Genomic DNA, 13064 nt, shown 5'->3' with positions numbered 1-13064 from the left:
GATAATCTGGGTAAGTTTGATCCAAAAAGTGATGAAGGTATATTTCTTGGATATTCTCCCTCAAGTATAGCATATAGAGTTTACAATAAAAGAACCTTATGCATTGAAGAATCAATTCATGTTATTTTTGTTAATACTAACCCTCGCTCAAGGGATGAAAAATTTCCTGAAGATGAGGAAATTTCTATTGTCCCTAAGTCTGTTGTTGTAGGAAATGACTGTCAAAATGAGTTAACTAGTCACCAGAATTAGTACATTGAGGAGCACATCCATGAATCTTCTTCAATAGAACAGTCGACTACTGAGTAAAGGGAACCAACCACGAACATCCCAAATGAATGGAAAAGTGAACCTGGATATCATCATAAATTCATTATCGGAAATCCACAGGAAGGAATCACTACCAGAAGATCTCAAAAGCTCAACTCTCACATGGCTATAATCTCTCAACTTGAGCCAAAGAAAGTGGATGAAACTGCTCGTAAAGGATTCAAACTATTTCAAATGGATGTAAAAAGTACCTTTCTAAATGGATACATCTTTGAAGAAGTTTATGTGAAGCAACCTCTTGGGTTTGTAAATGATACTCCCCTAGATCATGTATTCAAGTTGACTAAAGCTCTATACGGACTCAAGCAAGCTCCCCGAGCTTGGTATGAAAGATTAAGCTCCTTCCTTCTAAATCAAGATTTCAAACGAGGTAATATCGATACAACACTGTTTATTAAGCACTCAAATTCAGGTAATCTTATCACTCAAATTTATGTTGACGATATTATTTTTGGAAGTCATAACTCTGTACTATGTGAAGAATTCGCTCATACGATAAAAGGAGAATTTGAAATGAGCATGATAGGAGAGCTAACTTTTTTCTTGGATTGCAAATCAAACAGTCTCCCAAAGGGATCTTTATCAGCCAAATCAAGTACATCAAGGAACTTATAAAGAAGTTTGGCATGGAGAATGTTAAGTCCATTGGGACTCCAATGAGTCCAACAACTATGCCTGATGAAGATAACAATGGAAAACGCGTTGATGAAACATGTATAGAGGAATGATTGGATCGTTATTATATCTCACTGCTAGTTGACCAGATATAATATTTAGTGTGTGTAAATGTGAAAAGTTTCAGTCGGCTTCAAAGGAATCCCATCTTACCGCTGTTAAATACATTATTAGATACCTTATTAGGACCCTTGAATTAGGATTATGGTATTCTCATTCTAACAATTTTGTTTTAAAAGGATTTTTCAGATGCAGATTTTGCAGGTGATAAGATCGACATGAAAAGTACTAGTGGCACATGCCAACTGTTGGGAAATGCAATAGTTTCCTGGCATAGCAAGAAATAAAATTATGTTGCCTTGTCAACGACTAAAGCAGAATATTTAGCTGTTGGAAGTTGTTGTACACAAGTCCTTTGGATCATGCATCAACTTCTCGACTATGATTTATCTCTTACATCTACTCCTATATATTGTGATAATACTAGTGCTATATGTTTGTCAAAAAATTTTGTCAATCAATCTAGAGCAAAACATTTTGAAATCAAGTATCATTTTATCCGTGATCATGTTTCTAAAGGTGATATTGTATTATAATTCATTAGTACTGAATCTCAAATTGATGATATTTTTACAAAACCTTTTTTAGAAGAAAGATTTTGCTTACTGCGAAAAAAGATTGGCATTATGTCTATTTTGTGAATCAAATCTTTTGTATGTGTTTAAAATATTTTATTTTCTTTCTTATGTGTGCTTAACTGTTGAAGTATATTTACTTTGATGTAAGTGTAATTATTACACCTCCATCAGAACCGCCGAAAAATCTCCTCAGAAGAGTCACTTCCTTCTGAATCCGCCTTTTCTATTAACCAATGCAACCCTTCAACCTTCAAAACACTTAGATTAAAACCCTCTTGTCTCCCTTTCATTCATCATTCTCTCCAAACAGATTTCCTCACCATGGCGAAAAGAAACCTCTCATCCTCCACTGCTACCAGACGAAGCAGATGTTTTTAGAAAACCCACAATCCGGAAGAAACCGTAACCTAGAATCTTCCATCGACTCAGATTTTCTCAAAACCGACAATGCGGAAGAAACCGTAGACCTGGAATCTTCCATCGACTCAAATTTTCTCAAAACCGACAATGAAAGCATTGAATCTTTGGAGTACCTTCCCATTAGCCAAAAAAAGGCAGGAAAGAGGCCCATGGAGCAAACCCACAAAAAGCCTGCATGCAAGAAATGAAAAGTAGAGAGTATGAAATTTGGGCCAAAGGACAAATTAATCTTCTATGAACCAAGTGAGAAATCAAGGTTTGAGTCCTATAAGTCAAAATCTATGGCTTATGGACACCCTGTAAGTCTCTCTCTTATGAAAATCTGTACTGTGATGTGATTGCTAATTTTGATTTTCAATAACTTTCCTCTCTGTTCAATAGTATTGGGAACTCTGTGTATGAAGAACCTATGAGAATGTTCTTTGCTAATTTTTTTGTGAATGATAAAGATGATTTGGAGTCCATGGTTTTAGGCATTCAAATTTTTCTTGACTCTTATCCATGTGAGAAGATCTTTTATGATAAGTTTAACGGGTACGATGTTTTTATGCAAATTTCCTGGCCAAAAGACTTTGAAGTTTCCTTAGAAGAGGAAATAGCCTTCCTGTTTGATAATTCTCCTGACATTGGTCCAAAAAATCTAAAGTTTGAATACTGTGTTTTGGCCCACATGATAGCCACCACTTTACTTCCTAGAACCGGGTCCCTCAGCACCCTGTCTACCAGGGATATCTTTGTTCTTTACTGTCTTGTGAACAATAAAAGACTTGAATGGTTTGTATGGATTCGTCAGTCTATGCTCGAGAGTATCATGGACATATTCTCTACCGCTGCTTGTCCACCCTATGGCCTGCTAATCTCACATATTCTTAAAGTTATGAAGGTTGATTTGGCACCTTTCTCACCTCAAGTATATTACCAGTACCTATGATAAGATAGCCTTTTCTATGATGGGTTACACTTTAAGTAATGATGGATGGGTCAAGCGCGCTAAACTTGAAAGTGTTCCAATGCAGTTTGAAGCACCCACTGAACCACCAGAGTCTCAGTCGACCACCTCTCAAAATCTTCAGCAAATTCAGCAATATCTAGATAGGGTAAAACTCATGCTCATTGAGATGAAAGAACAGGTGGACAAGATCAGGGAAGTCACCAAGGAAACAGGTACAGATGTGGCCAAGCTTAGGATGGATATGGGAGCCACATGGAGACAAGGAATCAGGGCATTCAACTCCATAATAGCAAAGATGGACAAGCTCGTCAAGCTAGTCAATGATGTTGACACCTTTTTGCACCAAAGTGATCAACACCCTCAAGTACTTCCTGGGGAGAAATTAAGGCATGTTGTATGTGTTAAAAACAATTTTTTTTGTGTGCTTGCTTTTGTTCTGTAATTTATTTGTGCATTGGTCAGTATGAACCATCACTCTATGCCTCTGTTGAAGGCATTACTTATGTTGCCTGAACTAGTTTGCATATTATATGTATATTATTTCCTCTATTATGTATCCTTGGTTTGTATTTTCTTTCCGTTTTAATTGATGTGAAAGGGGGAGAACATTATGGAGAGTAGAGTAAATAAACTCAGGAGGAGCATGTATCTCAAGAAACAACTCAGGGGGAGCAGGCATCTCAAGTTATATGAAAGGGAAGTATACTTGTTTACTCTCTCTTTATTGTCATCATAAAAAAGGGAGAGATTGTTACATCTAAGTTTTAATGATGACAATTGTGCAAAGCTAAATCCTATCTACTTTGATTGCAAGAATCAAGGCACTACCAATGGCATCAACAAATGGAAATAAGATCGAAGAAAATTTGATGATGCTAAATCAAAGGAAGTCAAGCCAACAAAAAGGAAACCTAATCAGTCTCGCTATCTCAGTCTCAATCAAAGGACATCGAGAATGTCTAACAAGGAAGCATATCAAGTGCAACTTGAGAATACCAGGCATCTCCTCAAAGGTTATATTAGAAGATTGACCAACCAAATCAAAGCCTCAAATCACTCCATGAAATGAGGACATGAAAAGGAATGACATAAACGAATCAAGCCCATCTCTAGTGCAGGAATCAGAGGCATCCCTTGGGTCAAATCTCTTAGAGGATTCAGTGCCTCAATCAAGATCAATCTGCAACAGCCCTTTAACTCTCGTATAAGAAGATTTCCAATTTCAAGAGGAAGATTCATGCAACTACGAACACTGTCTTCTAAGTCTCTCTAGTTCTTAGTACAAACACTGTATTCTTAAGTTTATAAGTGTCACAAAAGATAGGAAGAGTTAGAACACAAAAGAGAGTTGTGTCAACATCCAGAAATTACTGTTGCTAAACATCGTTGGTGGTGAACGAACTAAAACCATCATTGTTGTAATTCTTTATCAAGATCTAAGAGAACCCTTGTGACCCAAGGGAAATTGGACGAAAGTACCACACTGGTACCGAACCAGTATAAAAAATGTAGTGTCTTGTTTAGCTTTTAATTCGTTTGGTTCATCTCTACTTTATCTATTTGTTGCGTAAAACCTAGCCGACTAAACTTACAATTAGTCAACCAATTTTTGATAGACCACAATTCACCCCCCTCCCCTTGTACTTTCAAAAAATTTGTCTTCTAGAGCTCCAAAAATCGCCCAACCAAGTGAAAATGTGAGAGGAATGGGCTAAGTCCCAAAATAAAACCCACCTCTGCCCAGCGATCATCGCACTTGTGGTCACTTGACTGCATTTGTGGCCCCACAGGAGCGGTCTAAGGATCGCATCTCCGAACAGCCTTCGTGTCCAGCATTTTCGCTTCTACGGACACAAATCCGCTTCTGCATGTCTGCTTCTGTGCGTCTTCATCCCAGGCTCATTTTTGCTTCTTGGAAACCACTCCGCACCTGCGCTTGAGCCTCCGCATCTGCGGAAGAGCATGCCCTTCATCTTTCGCCCTTGCGCTCCACTGCACGCATCTGTGAGCTCGCAGGTGCGGTAAATTCCTTTCACCTGCGAATCCAGCCAGCCTCAATACCAACCACTTCTACGACCCCTGGGACTCTTCTGCGGTCTCGCACCTGCGGCCAAAACCTCACAGGTGCAACTGCACCAGAAGCCTTAAGCTTCAACAATTATTTAAGTCCAAAACTCGATCTGATTCCAATCCTATTCACACCTGAGGCCTCCAGGACCCCATCCAACCATACCAACGCATCCTAAAACATGATACAAACTTAGTTGAAGCCTCAAATTACGTCAAACAACATTAAAACTACGAATCAATGGTCAGAACCTTTCTTTCAACTTTCAAACTTCGCCGAACGCGTCTGAATTACACTTAAATATTCTGGAATGACGCCAAACTTTACGTGCTAGATAAAAATCACGATACGAACCTATTTCAAAGATCAAAACCACAAATGGACATCGATAACATCAAAGACTACTTCAAACCAAATTTAGGCGATTCTTAAGCTTTCAAAATGCCAAATTTCCTTATCAAGCACTGAAATACTCCCGGACCACCCCGATACTGAACCAGAACATACGCCCAAGTCTAAAATCATCGTACGAACTTCTTGGAACCTTCAAATCCCGATTCGGAGGTCGTTTACTCAAAAGTCAAATATTGGTCAACTCTTCCAACTTAAAGCTTCTGAATTTTCCATCCGAGTCAACTCTGAACTTCCCAAAAACCAAATTCCAACTCCACGTACAAGTCATAGTACATGAAGTGAAGCTACTCAAGGCCTTAAACCACCGAGCGACGCGCTAGAGCTCAAAATGACCGGTCGAGTCGTTACAATAACTACTTGTATAATTGGCACCGATAAATAGAATTTCCTCGCTACTCAGTTTTAGTCATCATGTGACCTCAAAATAGTCATTGACACCCTCTTTTTTTAAATCAAAGTTGGAATTTTTGTAAAAATAAAAAAAAATTACTTTTAATTTTTAGAATTTTATCTATATATATTAACAATTTTTACTTCAACAAATTTATAAATTAAAAAAAATATTTAACCAACTTAAAAGTCTTATAACTCTTAAGAAGTTTAACATAATAAGTATTTACAAACAAAAAAAAAAGTAAAAAAGAAAGTTATGAACTAAACTAGTTGATACAGACGTTTAAAGTAAACGAGATTACACATCAAACTAAAATTTTCATTATAATAAAATTAACAATTTCAACATATATAAACTAAACTACACTAAATTAAAAAACTACAAATAATCTCAATAAAGCATTCTCATGCTTTAACATAAATTACGAAAGAGAGAACCAAAATTCACTTAGTGGAAAGGTTTTTTTTTTCTTTTTCTTGAAGTAAAATAGAGTTTAAGAAGAATAGCTCTTGTGGTAATAACAGAAGGCAAAATAGAAAATTGCAAGGTAACAATAGGTGATAGGAAAAAAGGTAACGTGAAATGATGAACTGGAACATAAAATGCAATGTAGAATATGAGTTTGCCGCCGAAACAGAGATTTGAACTTGTGAACGCCGCCCCCATTATGAACCCTCTTTAGGTCTCTCACCATCAACTCACAAGATAGGGGGCAAGTTGAAGGTATAAGTAATGCAGATAGACAAACTGTTCTATTCTATGGTATTCACCTTTGACACTGCTTTTCACGGGGACTTCATCGATGACTTCTGTTCACATTTTCTGTGTGTTGGCATCCTGCTGTGCACTAGTCCAGGAACAGAGGGAAGTGAAGATTAGGAGATTTTCAGGTGCCAATTCTTTACCTAAGTGATTAGTTTTTCTTAATTTGAAGTAAAATCCTATTGTGCTAATTGTCTGTCAAAACTGAATTTTTGCACAAGGCTTCTGAACACCAACTGACCAACACAAGGCCTCCACCATCCCAACACATGAAATCCTAAGCTCCTTCAGATTACATGGACATTACGGCACTCCATTTCACATTGTTTGGTCCTCCTTTCTAATTGCAATTATGGATGCATATTCTTACACCTTCATCAATGTGTACAGCTGATCTGATTTTTATTTCTCTTGATTTTCTAATGTTGTCCCATTGGAAGCATTTAGTATATTTTGGTAGAAAAGGACATTGACAAATACATGCTGTTAGGAATCACACCACAAATTCCTTCTTGATTTAAGCCCCCACTTTTAGTAACAATACATTCCAATGAAATCAACAAAGGGATAAAAGATTAATCACCAAGTAAGTCTTCTTTGCTCAGAAAACTAAAACACACACTTTGAGCTTTTTTTTTTTTTTTTGGCTTGCTCCCTCAACTTTTAAAAAAATGATTAAACCCCAGAAAGTGAAAAAAGTAAATGAAACAAATTAAAGCACTCCAATTACAATAAATGAAAGGCTTAAGCCTGTGAAATAAATGTCTTAACAACTTGAAGTTTAGTCAGGGTTATCATCTAGTAAATCTGCAGTCCAGTCTAACTTCTTGTCCATTACCACTTATGCTACTCATCTTGATCATAGAATTGGCAAATGCTTTAAAGAACTCATCCTGAGAGCCAGCATACTTTGAAACTAGTTTTTTGGTCCTTGTAGTAGCGAGCAAAGATTCATCAGAAGAGAAAAGGCTCTTTCCATTCAGTAGAAGCTTATAGTAGGCGTTGTCGAATAAAGTTGTAGTAGAATCCATGGTGGCACCTGCATTTCTGACCTTGTTGTGCATGGGGCAAACATTCTGAAGACTGGCTGCAAATGATGTTTGTAGTGTTGGATCAGTGTCGTGATTATTGTCGAACTTGTGGATTCTGTTTTGGAAGGAAGAACAATGAGCGAATCCAAGAGTGTGCCCTCCTGTTAACAGAGTAAGAAAGAGCTTTAATTTGTTAACAAAGAAAAATCTTGAGTCGCTGAAACCAGTCTAGGAGATATTAAATTTTTCCTTGAGGCAAGTAGATAGAAGAGGAATTATATATAGTTCAAATTGAGAGCCATGAATGCGACCAATAGAAGAACATGGAGTTGCTTACCTGAAAGTGCAACCAAATCATCCAAAGAAAGGCCTCTTTGGGCAAAGTTCTGTTGCAGTTGAGAAATGTTGAAGGTGGGAGAAGGTAGTTGTCGCGTTTCAGTGGCTTTGGAGATTCTTCCATCTTTTCTACCTTTTGGCACATCCCAAGTAGGACCTCCAGACTGGACACAATACATATGCCCAATGAATAATTTCACATATTAATGGAGAAGTGATATTGGCTTTCTTTTTTGGTTGCTAGGAATATTTTTAATGGTAATATCATGTTTATAGTATTTATTTGCCAGCAGTGAATAGTTTAGCAGTAGATATATAGAACTTACAAGAGCAACAGCATCCCGAGCAGCGAGAGCCAAAATATCAGCACAAGAGACAACTCCAGGACACAAATCCTCGATTTGTTTCTTAACAGCGTCGATGACATAAAATGCGTGCAATGAGATGTTAGGGGGTCCATCTTTTTCTGCTTTGTTGTTTCTTGTTGAGTTCAGCAGCACAGAGCCATCACAACCCTATAAAACCATATATAATTAGTTAATATTATACTCATCATAACTCCTAAGAAAAGCTACAACACAAAATGATCACAACAAAAAAGAAATACATTATTGGCAAGTCACGTTTTGAATAAATGAGAAGTGTTTGTTGGTCCTCAGGAAAGGGAAAAAATAGGAAGTTTGATATTTACTTCCCGTTTCATTTTATATGAGTATGTTTGACTAGGAAATTAGGAGCTTAAGAAGGAAGAAAAACAAATGGCACGTACTAAACTACCCTTAGAATTGTGGTCTACAATACATCATGCATTTCAGTGGCCGTAAGAGCATGTCATTCGGGATAAGAAGAAACGTAACGTGTAAAGCTAAAAAGTTCCAAATGTAAAAAGATGACATTCTTTTCGAAACAGACTAAAAAGTAAAGAGTGATATATAAAATGAAGCGCACGGAAAAATTAGCTACAAAACAAAGTAACTAGAGAAGTGGAAATTTACTCTAACAAAACAATCATGGAAGTGCATCCTTAAAAGCGCAGCTGGAACAGTTTTATCATTCAACATAGCTTTCTTGACAACTTTTTTGATGGTTGACTCGGCCTTGGGGCATGTATTGTCATAGTAATTGGAGCTTAGTGCGTTCACTGCAGTACTGGAATACAATGCAAAAGCAAATACTAGAGCAATAAGACATGATCTTGGTACTGCCATTATTACGTTTGCCAAATTAAGCCTATCTTTCTTTATGCTTAATTTAGACTTGGAACATTGCTACGAGACATACAATGTGCATTTAAAGTGGAGAGATTGTACTAGAGGGCAAAAGACTACACAAAGAGTTGTTACTGGAATTGGTTAGGTTTGTTAGCATGTTTGGTCAGCTAGAACCGTTAGAGTGATATGGAACAGGAGTAGTTTGATATCCTTACTATTTAATTTGATTCTGCTTTGTGAAGCTGCACGTTCATTTTCTTAAACTTGAAGTGATCCCAATGATTACTGGTTTTGGTTGCCACATAGAAACTAGTAAGCATTATGCCATTGGTTGTTCAAATTAATACATGGGATCAGTATGTCTGATGGATTAATCCAAGATTTTAAGTTTGATATATACAATATACCATAGTATCCAGTGGCGGAGACAGACATCCTGCTAAAAGGGTGTCCTGAAACTTCACCGAAATTTTTTACTAGACATATATACTTACTAATTAGTGGGTAATATGGAGTAATATTTTTTTTTTCTTAGATAAAATAATACTTCCTCCGCCCCATTTTACAGTGGTATCATTAGAAACTCTCATTTGGTAGATTTTTTAGAAAATTCTGTATGCATGTAGTGGCTTTAAAGTTAGTTAAATCGCTTCTATAAGTCAATAACGAGTTCTTGTTATTAGGTCGCATAAAGTGGAGGAACAAGCTATCTTCTGTTAAGGCTGTATTGTGGTCCGGGTCCGGGCCTAAACAGGCCTGGACTTGAGGCGGTCCCAGGCCAAACGGTCCCGGGCTTCACGGTCCCAATGTGTGGAACCGGCCCACGGTGGTCCTAAGCCCACATGGTCCCGGGCTAAATGGGCCGGGCCCGCGGGCCTAAACGGGCCTAACGGGCCTTTTTTTCGTTCCGGACTATTTTTTTAAATTTTTTTTTATCTAAGGCACTTTCTTGTAAATTATATATGTATATACTAGTATAAATTGCTTATATATAGCTATATAAATATATATAGTATATATAGTATGTATTGCCTATATAAATATATATAGTATATATTAGATATATATGTAGTTTATATGTATTAGATATATATATATAGTTTATATGTATTAGATATATAATATATATACTATATCAAATTTAAACACAAAATAAATTGCAAAGAAATATTCAAGGGAATGTCTTATATATTTTACTATTACGACATTAACAAAGAATGACAATATCTTTCTTAGTCTTCCTCCCCCAATGGAATGAGCACAACAAGGTACTAATACCACCATTAAAAGGAAAAAAAACTAAGGAAGATGTGCCAAAATACAAGTTACATGTTAGTCTATGTATTATCTCTAACAAATCTCATAAATCCTTCAAGGCCCGGAGGAATTTCAGTTGGTGGTGGTGGAAAAGAAGCTTGTTCATCACCGCTTCGAGGCGAAGAAGCATCCTGCGCAAGTTCCGCTAGCATTTCTTCATAAGCTTCATCTATCTCCGATTGTGATTCTGCAAGTCCAAAATTTCTTCTTTCCTAACAGATCCAATCTCTGAAGAGTACTGATTTTTCTAAGCTCTCCCTCATAGACGCTCTATGATCACTGATTTGAAGTCTCGCTCGACTGAATGCGCTCTCCGATGCCACTGTTGAAGCTTGAACACTTAAAATATCTCGAGCCATCCTTGAAAGAACCGGATAGTGTTTTTGTTTGTCCTTCCACCATTCCAAAACATCTAAGGAGCCGTCGGGATTCTCTGATTCAAGTCCCTGCAACAAATAAACTTGAAGCTCATTTAATTGTGAACTATCACCAAAATTATCACCTTGAGAACCCCTGAACTCCGTCCAAGAACTAAGGGCTTTTAGGCCCGCAGTTCTTTTAGATGCTTGCGAACTAGACGAAGTTGGAGTTGGAACATTTGGTCTAGCTTGATCTAAGGCAAATTGATAAGCATTATAAATTGTTTGAACATTTATTTTAATTGAGGCTTTTGCATCTCCAAGTTTAGCAAATTCCTCAGCTGAAAGTGATAAAACGTTATAAATTTTTGAATACCAAAAGTGAGGACCTCCTAATTTCATTGTAGGATTTAACAATGCAGCAACACCAAAAATAGGGGGATAGGGAAAAAATATTTTTTAAACTTAGCTTTCATAGAATTAATAGCTTCTTGATAAATTACACCACCCTCTGAAAATTGAGTAAATAAATCTACAAATGCTGCAATATAAACTAAACAGTTAGAAATAGTAGGGGTTAAATACATAAGTACCCAACTGACCAATGACCCAAATCCCCTTTACACACTTTTTGTGGACAATAATAGTATTACACACGCAACCTTTCTAAAGTGTATCTAGTACATACCATTTTGACTCGCGTGTTTACACACAAAAGAAGCGCGTGAAATTTGAGTTTTTGCTATTATATTATTTATTAAAGTGCCACGTGTTCAAATTTTATTTAATTGGGTCACAACCCCTTATTCTCCATCTTCATCCTCTGAACTCACTCCCCCAATTTGTGGTGTAGATAAAGGACGTGGCATTGAAAGCATCAGGAGCATATAAGTAAGGTACTCCATGTTCAACTCTGCCGCCGACGTCTCTATGGAAGAACAGAAGCCAAAATGATACATTGGACTCGATGTCGTCAGATAAATTCCGGTAGTCACACAAGAGAACAGGTAGTTCGAGTTCTAGCTCGGCAGCAGGGAGGAAGGAACTGAATGCGAGGGAAAAGGGATATCGAGCAAGGAAATTACACTGGTGTCGGCGTTTCGAGTGACCAGCGAGGTGAACCGGTGGTGTTCTTTGAAGAAAGCGAACCTAAAGAGTGGGTGGGTCAGGTTGAGCCGGCCGTGTTAACTTCATTGGAGAAACCTAACTAGTAACGCAATTCCGTCAACTTTTGATTGAATTTCCTCCTCGATTTGGTTTTGCATCTGTAATTTTAAATCAAATGGCAGTAATGATTTCAAAAAGTTGGCTTATAGCTTAATGACCATATTTGATGACAAGGAATATTTTGGTAGAATGTTCTTGGTTGTCTCCATTTTAAAACCTGCTCTATAATGGTGTTGCAGGTATAATAGTGTTGCAGGTATTTGTTGAAGAAGATGAGGGCATATTTGTAATTTTATATTTTATATTTTTATTTTTAAGTTTATAAACAAAAGTCAAACATGTGAAATACATGAATGAACTTTTTATGGGACCTGGTCAAAAGAGGTGTGTACTAGATACAGTTTAAAAAAGTTGCGTGTATAATATTATTATCATCCATAGAAAGTGTGTAAAAGGGATTTGGGCAATAGGTCAGGTGACAAGTTATGTATGTTGCCAAATAGTAGGATAATATTGGCCAGATAATTCATTTGTAGCAATATGAAATTGTTCTAAAAAGTCTACAAGCATTTTAACATTACTCCAATCTTGATTTGTAAGGTGCTCATCATTATCATCATCATCATCACCACCACCTACACGAGCATTATACGTTGCGCTTATTGGGTTCCTATATTCATATGCAACAACTAAACTTTCATACATGTAATTTCATCTAGTTGAACAAGCTTTTGGAACCTTTCTTTCTCTAAGGCCAAATTCATCACAATTTTTAAAATAGTCTCTAAGTCTACTTCTACGGTTTGAATAAAAAAGCCAATTAAGAGCCATTTTAACCTTTTTAATTTCTACATTTAAAACTTTCATACCAGCGCCGACGATTAAATGGTAAATATGACAAATACATCTAACATGAAAAATATTATTAAATGCAGGATTTAGTGTAGTTGTAAGCAAGCCTATAGTGTTAGTGTTACTAGAAGCATTATC

At 36.8% G+C, this 13064-nt stretch overlaps 1 protein-coding gene across 1 annotated transcript; it reads right to left on the bottom strand.

Moving 5' to 3' along the window:
- Window positions 1-7343: 7343 nt before the first annotated feature.
- Window positions 7344-9263, bottom strand: LOC107810395 (peroxidase 64-like). Its single transcript, XM_016635176.2, has 4 exons — window positions 9016-9263; window positions 8347-8535; window positions 8022-8184; window positions 7344-7845 (listed from the first exon to the last, which is right to left on the bottom strand). Exons 1-4 carry the CDS (start codon window positions 9226-9228, stop codon window positions 7448-7450), a joined length of 963 nt encoding a protein of 320 aa, XP_016490662.1. The 5' UTR covers window positions 9229-9263; the 3' UTR covers window positions 7344-7447.
- Window positions 9264-13064: the final 3801 nt, after the last annotated feature.

Source organism: Nicotiana tabacum, chromosome 20, assembly GCF_000715075.1.
Source record: "Nicotiana tabacum cultivar K326 chromosome 20, ASM71507v2, whole genome shotgun sequence".
In the NCBI taxonomy this organism is placed as follows: domain Eukaryota; kingdom Viridiplantae; phylum Streptophyta; class Magnoliopsida; order Solanales; family Solanaceae; genus Nicotiana; species Nicotiana tabacum.
The sequence above is the reverse complement of the archived record's forward strand: the minus strand, read 5'-3'. Positions and strand labels throughout refer to the sequence as shown.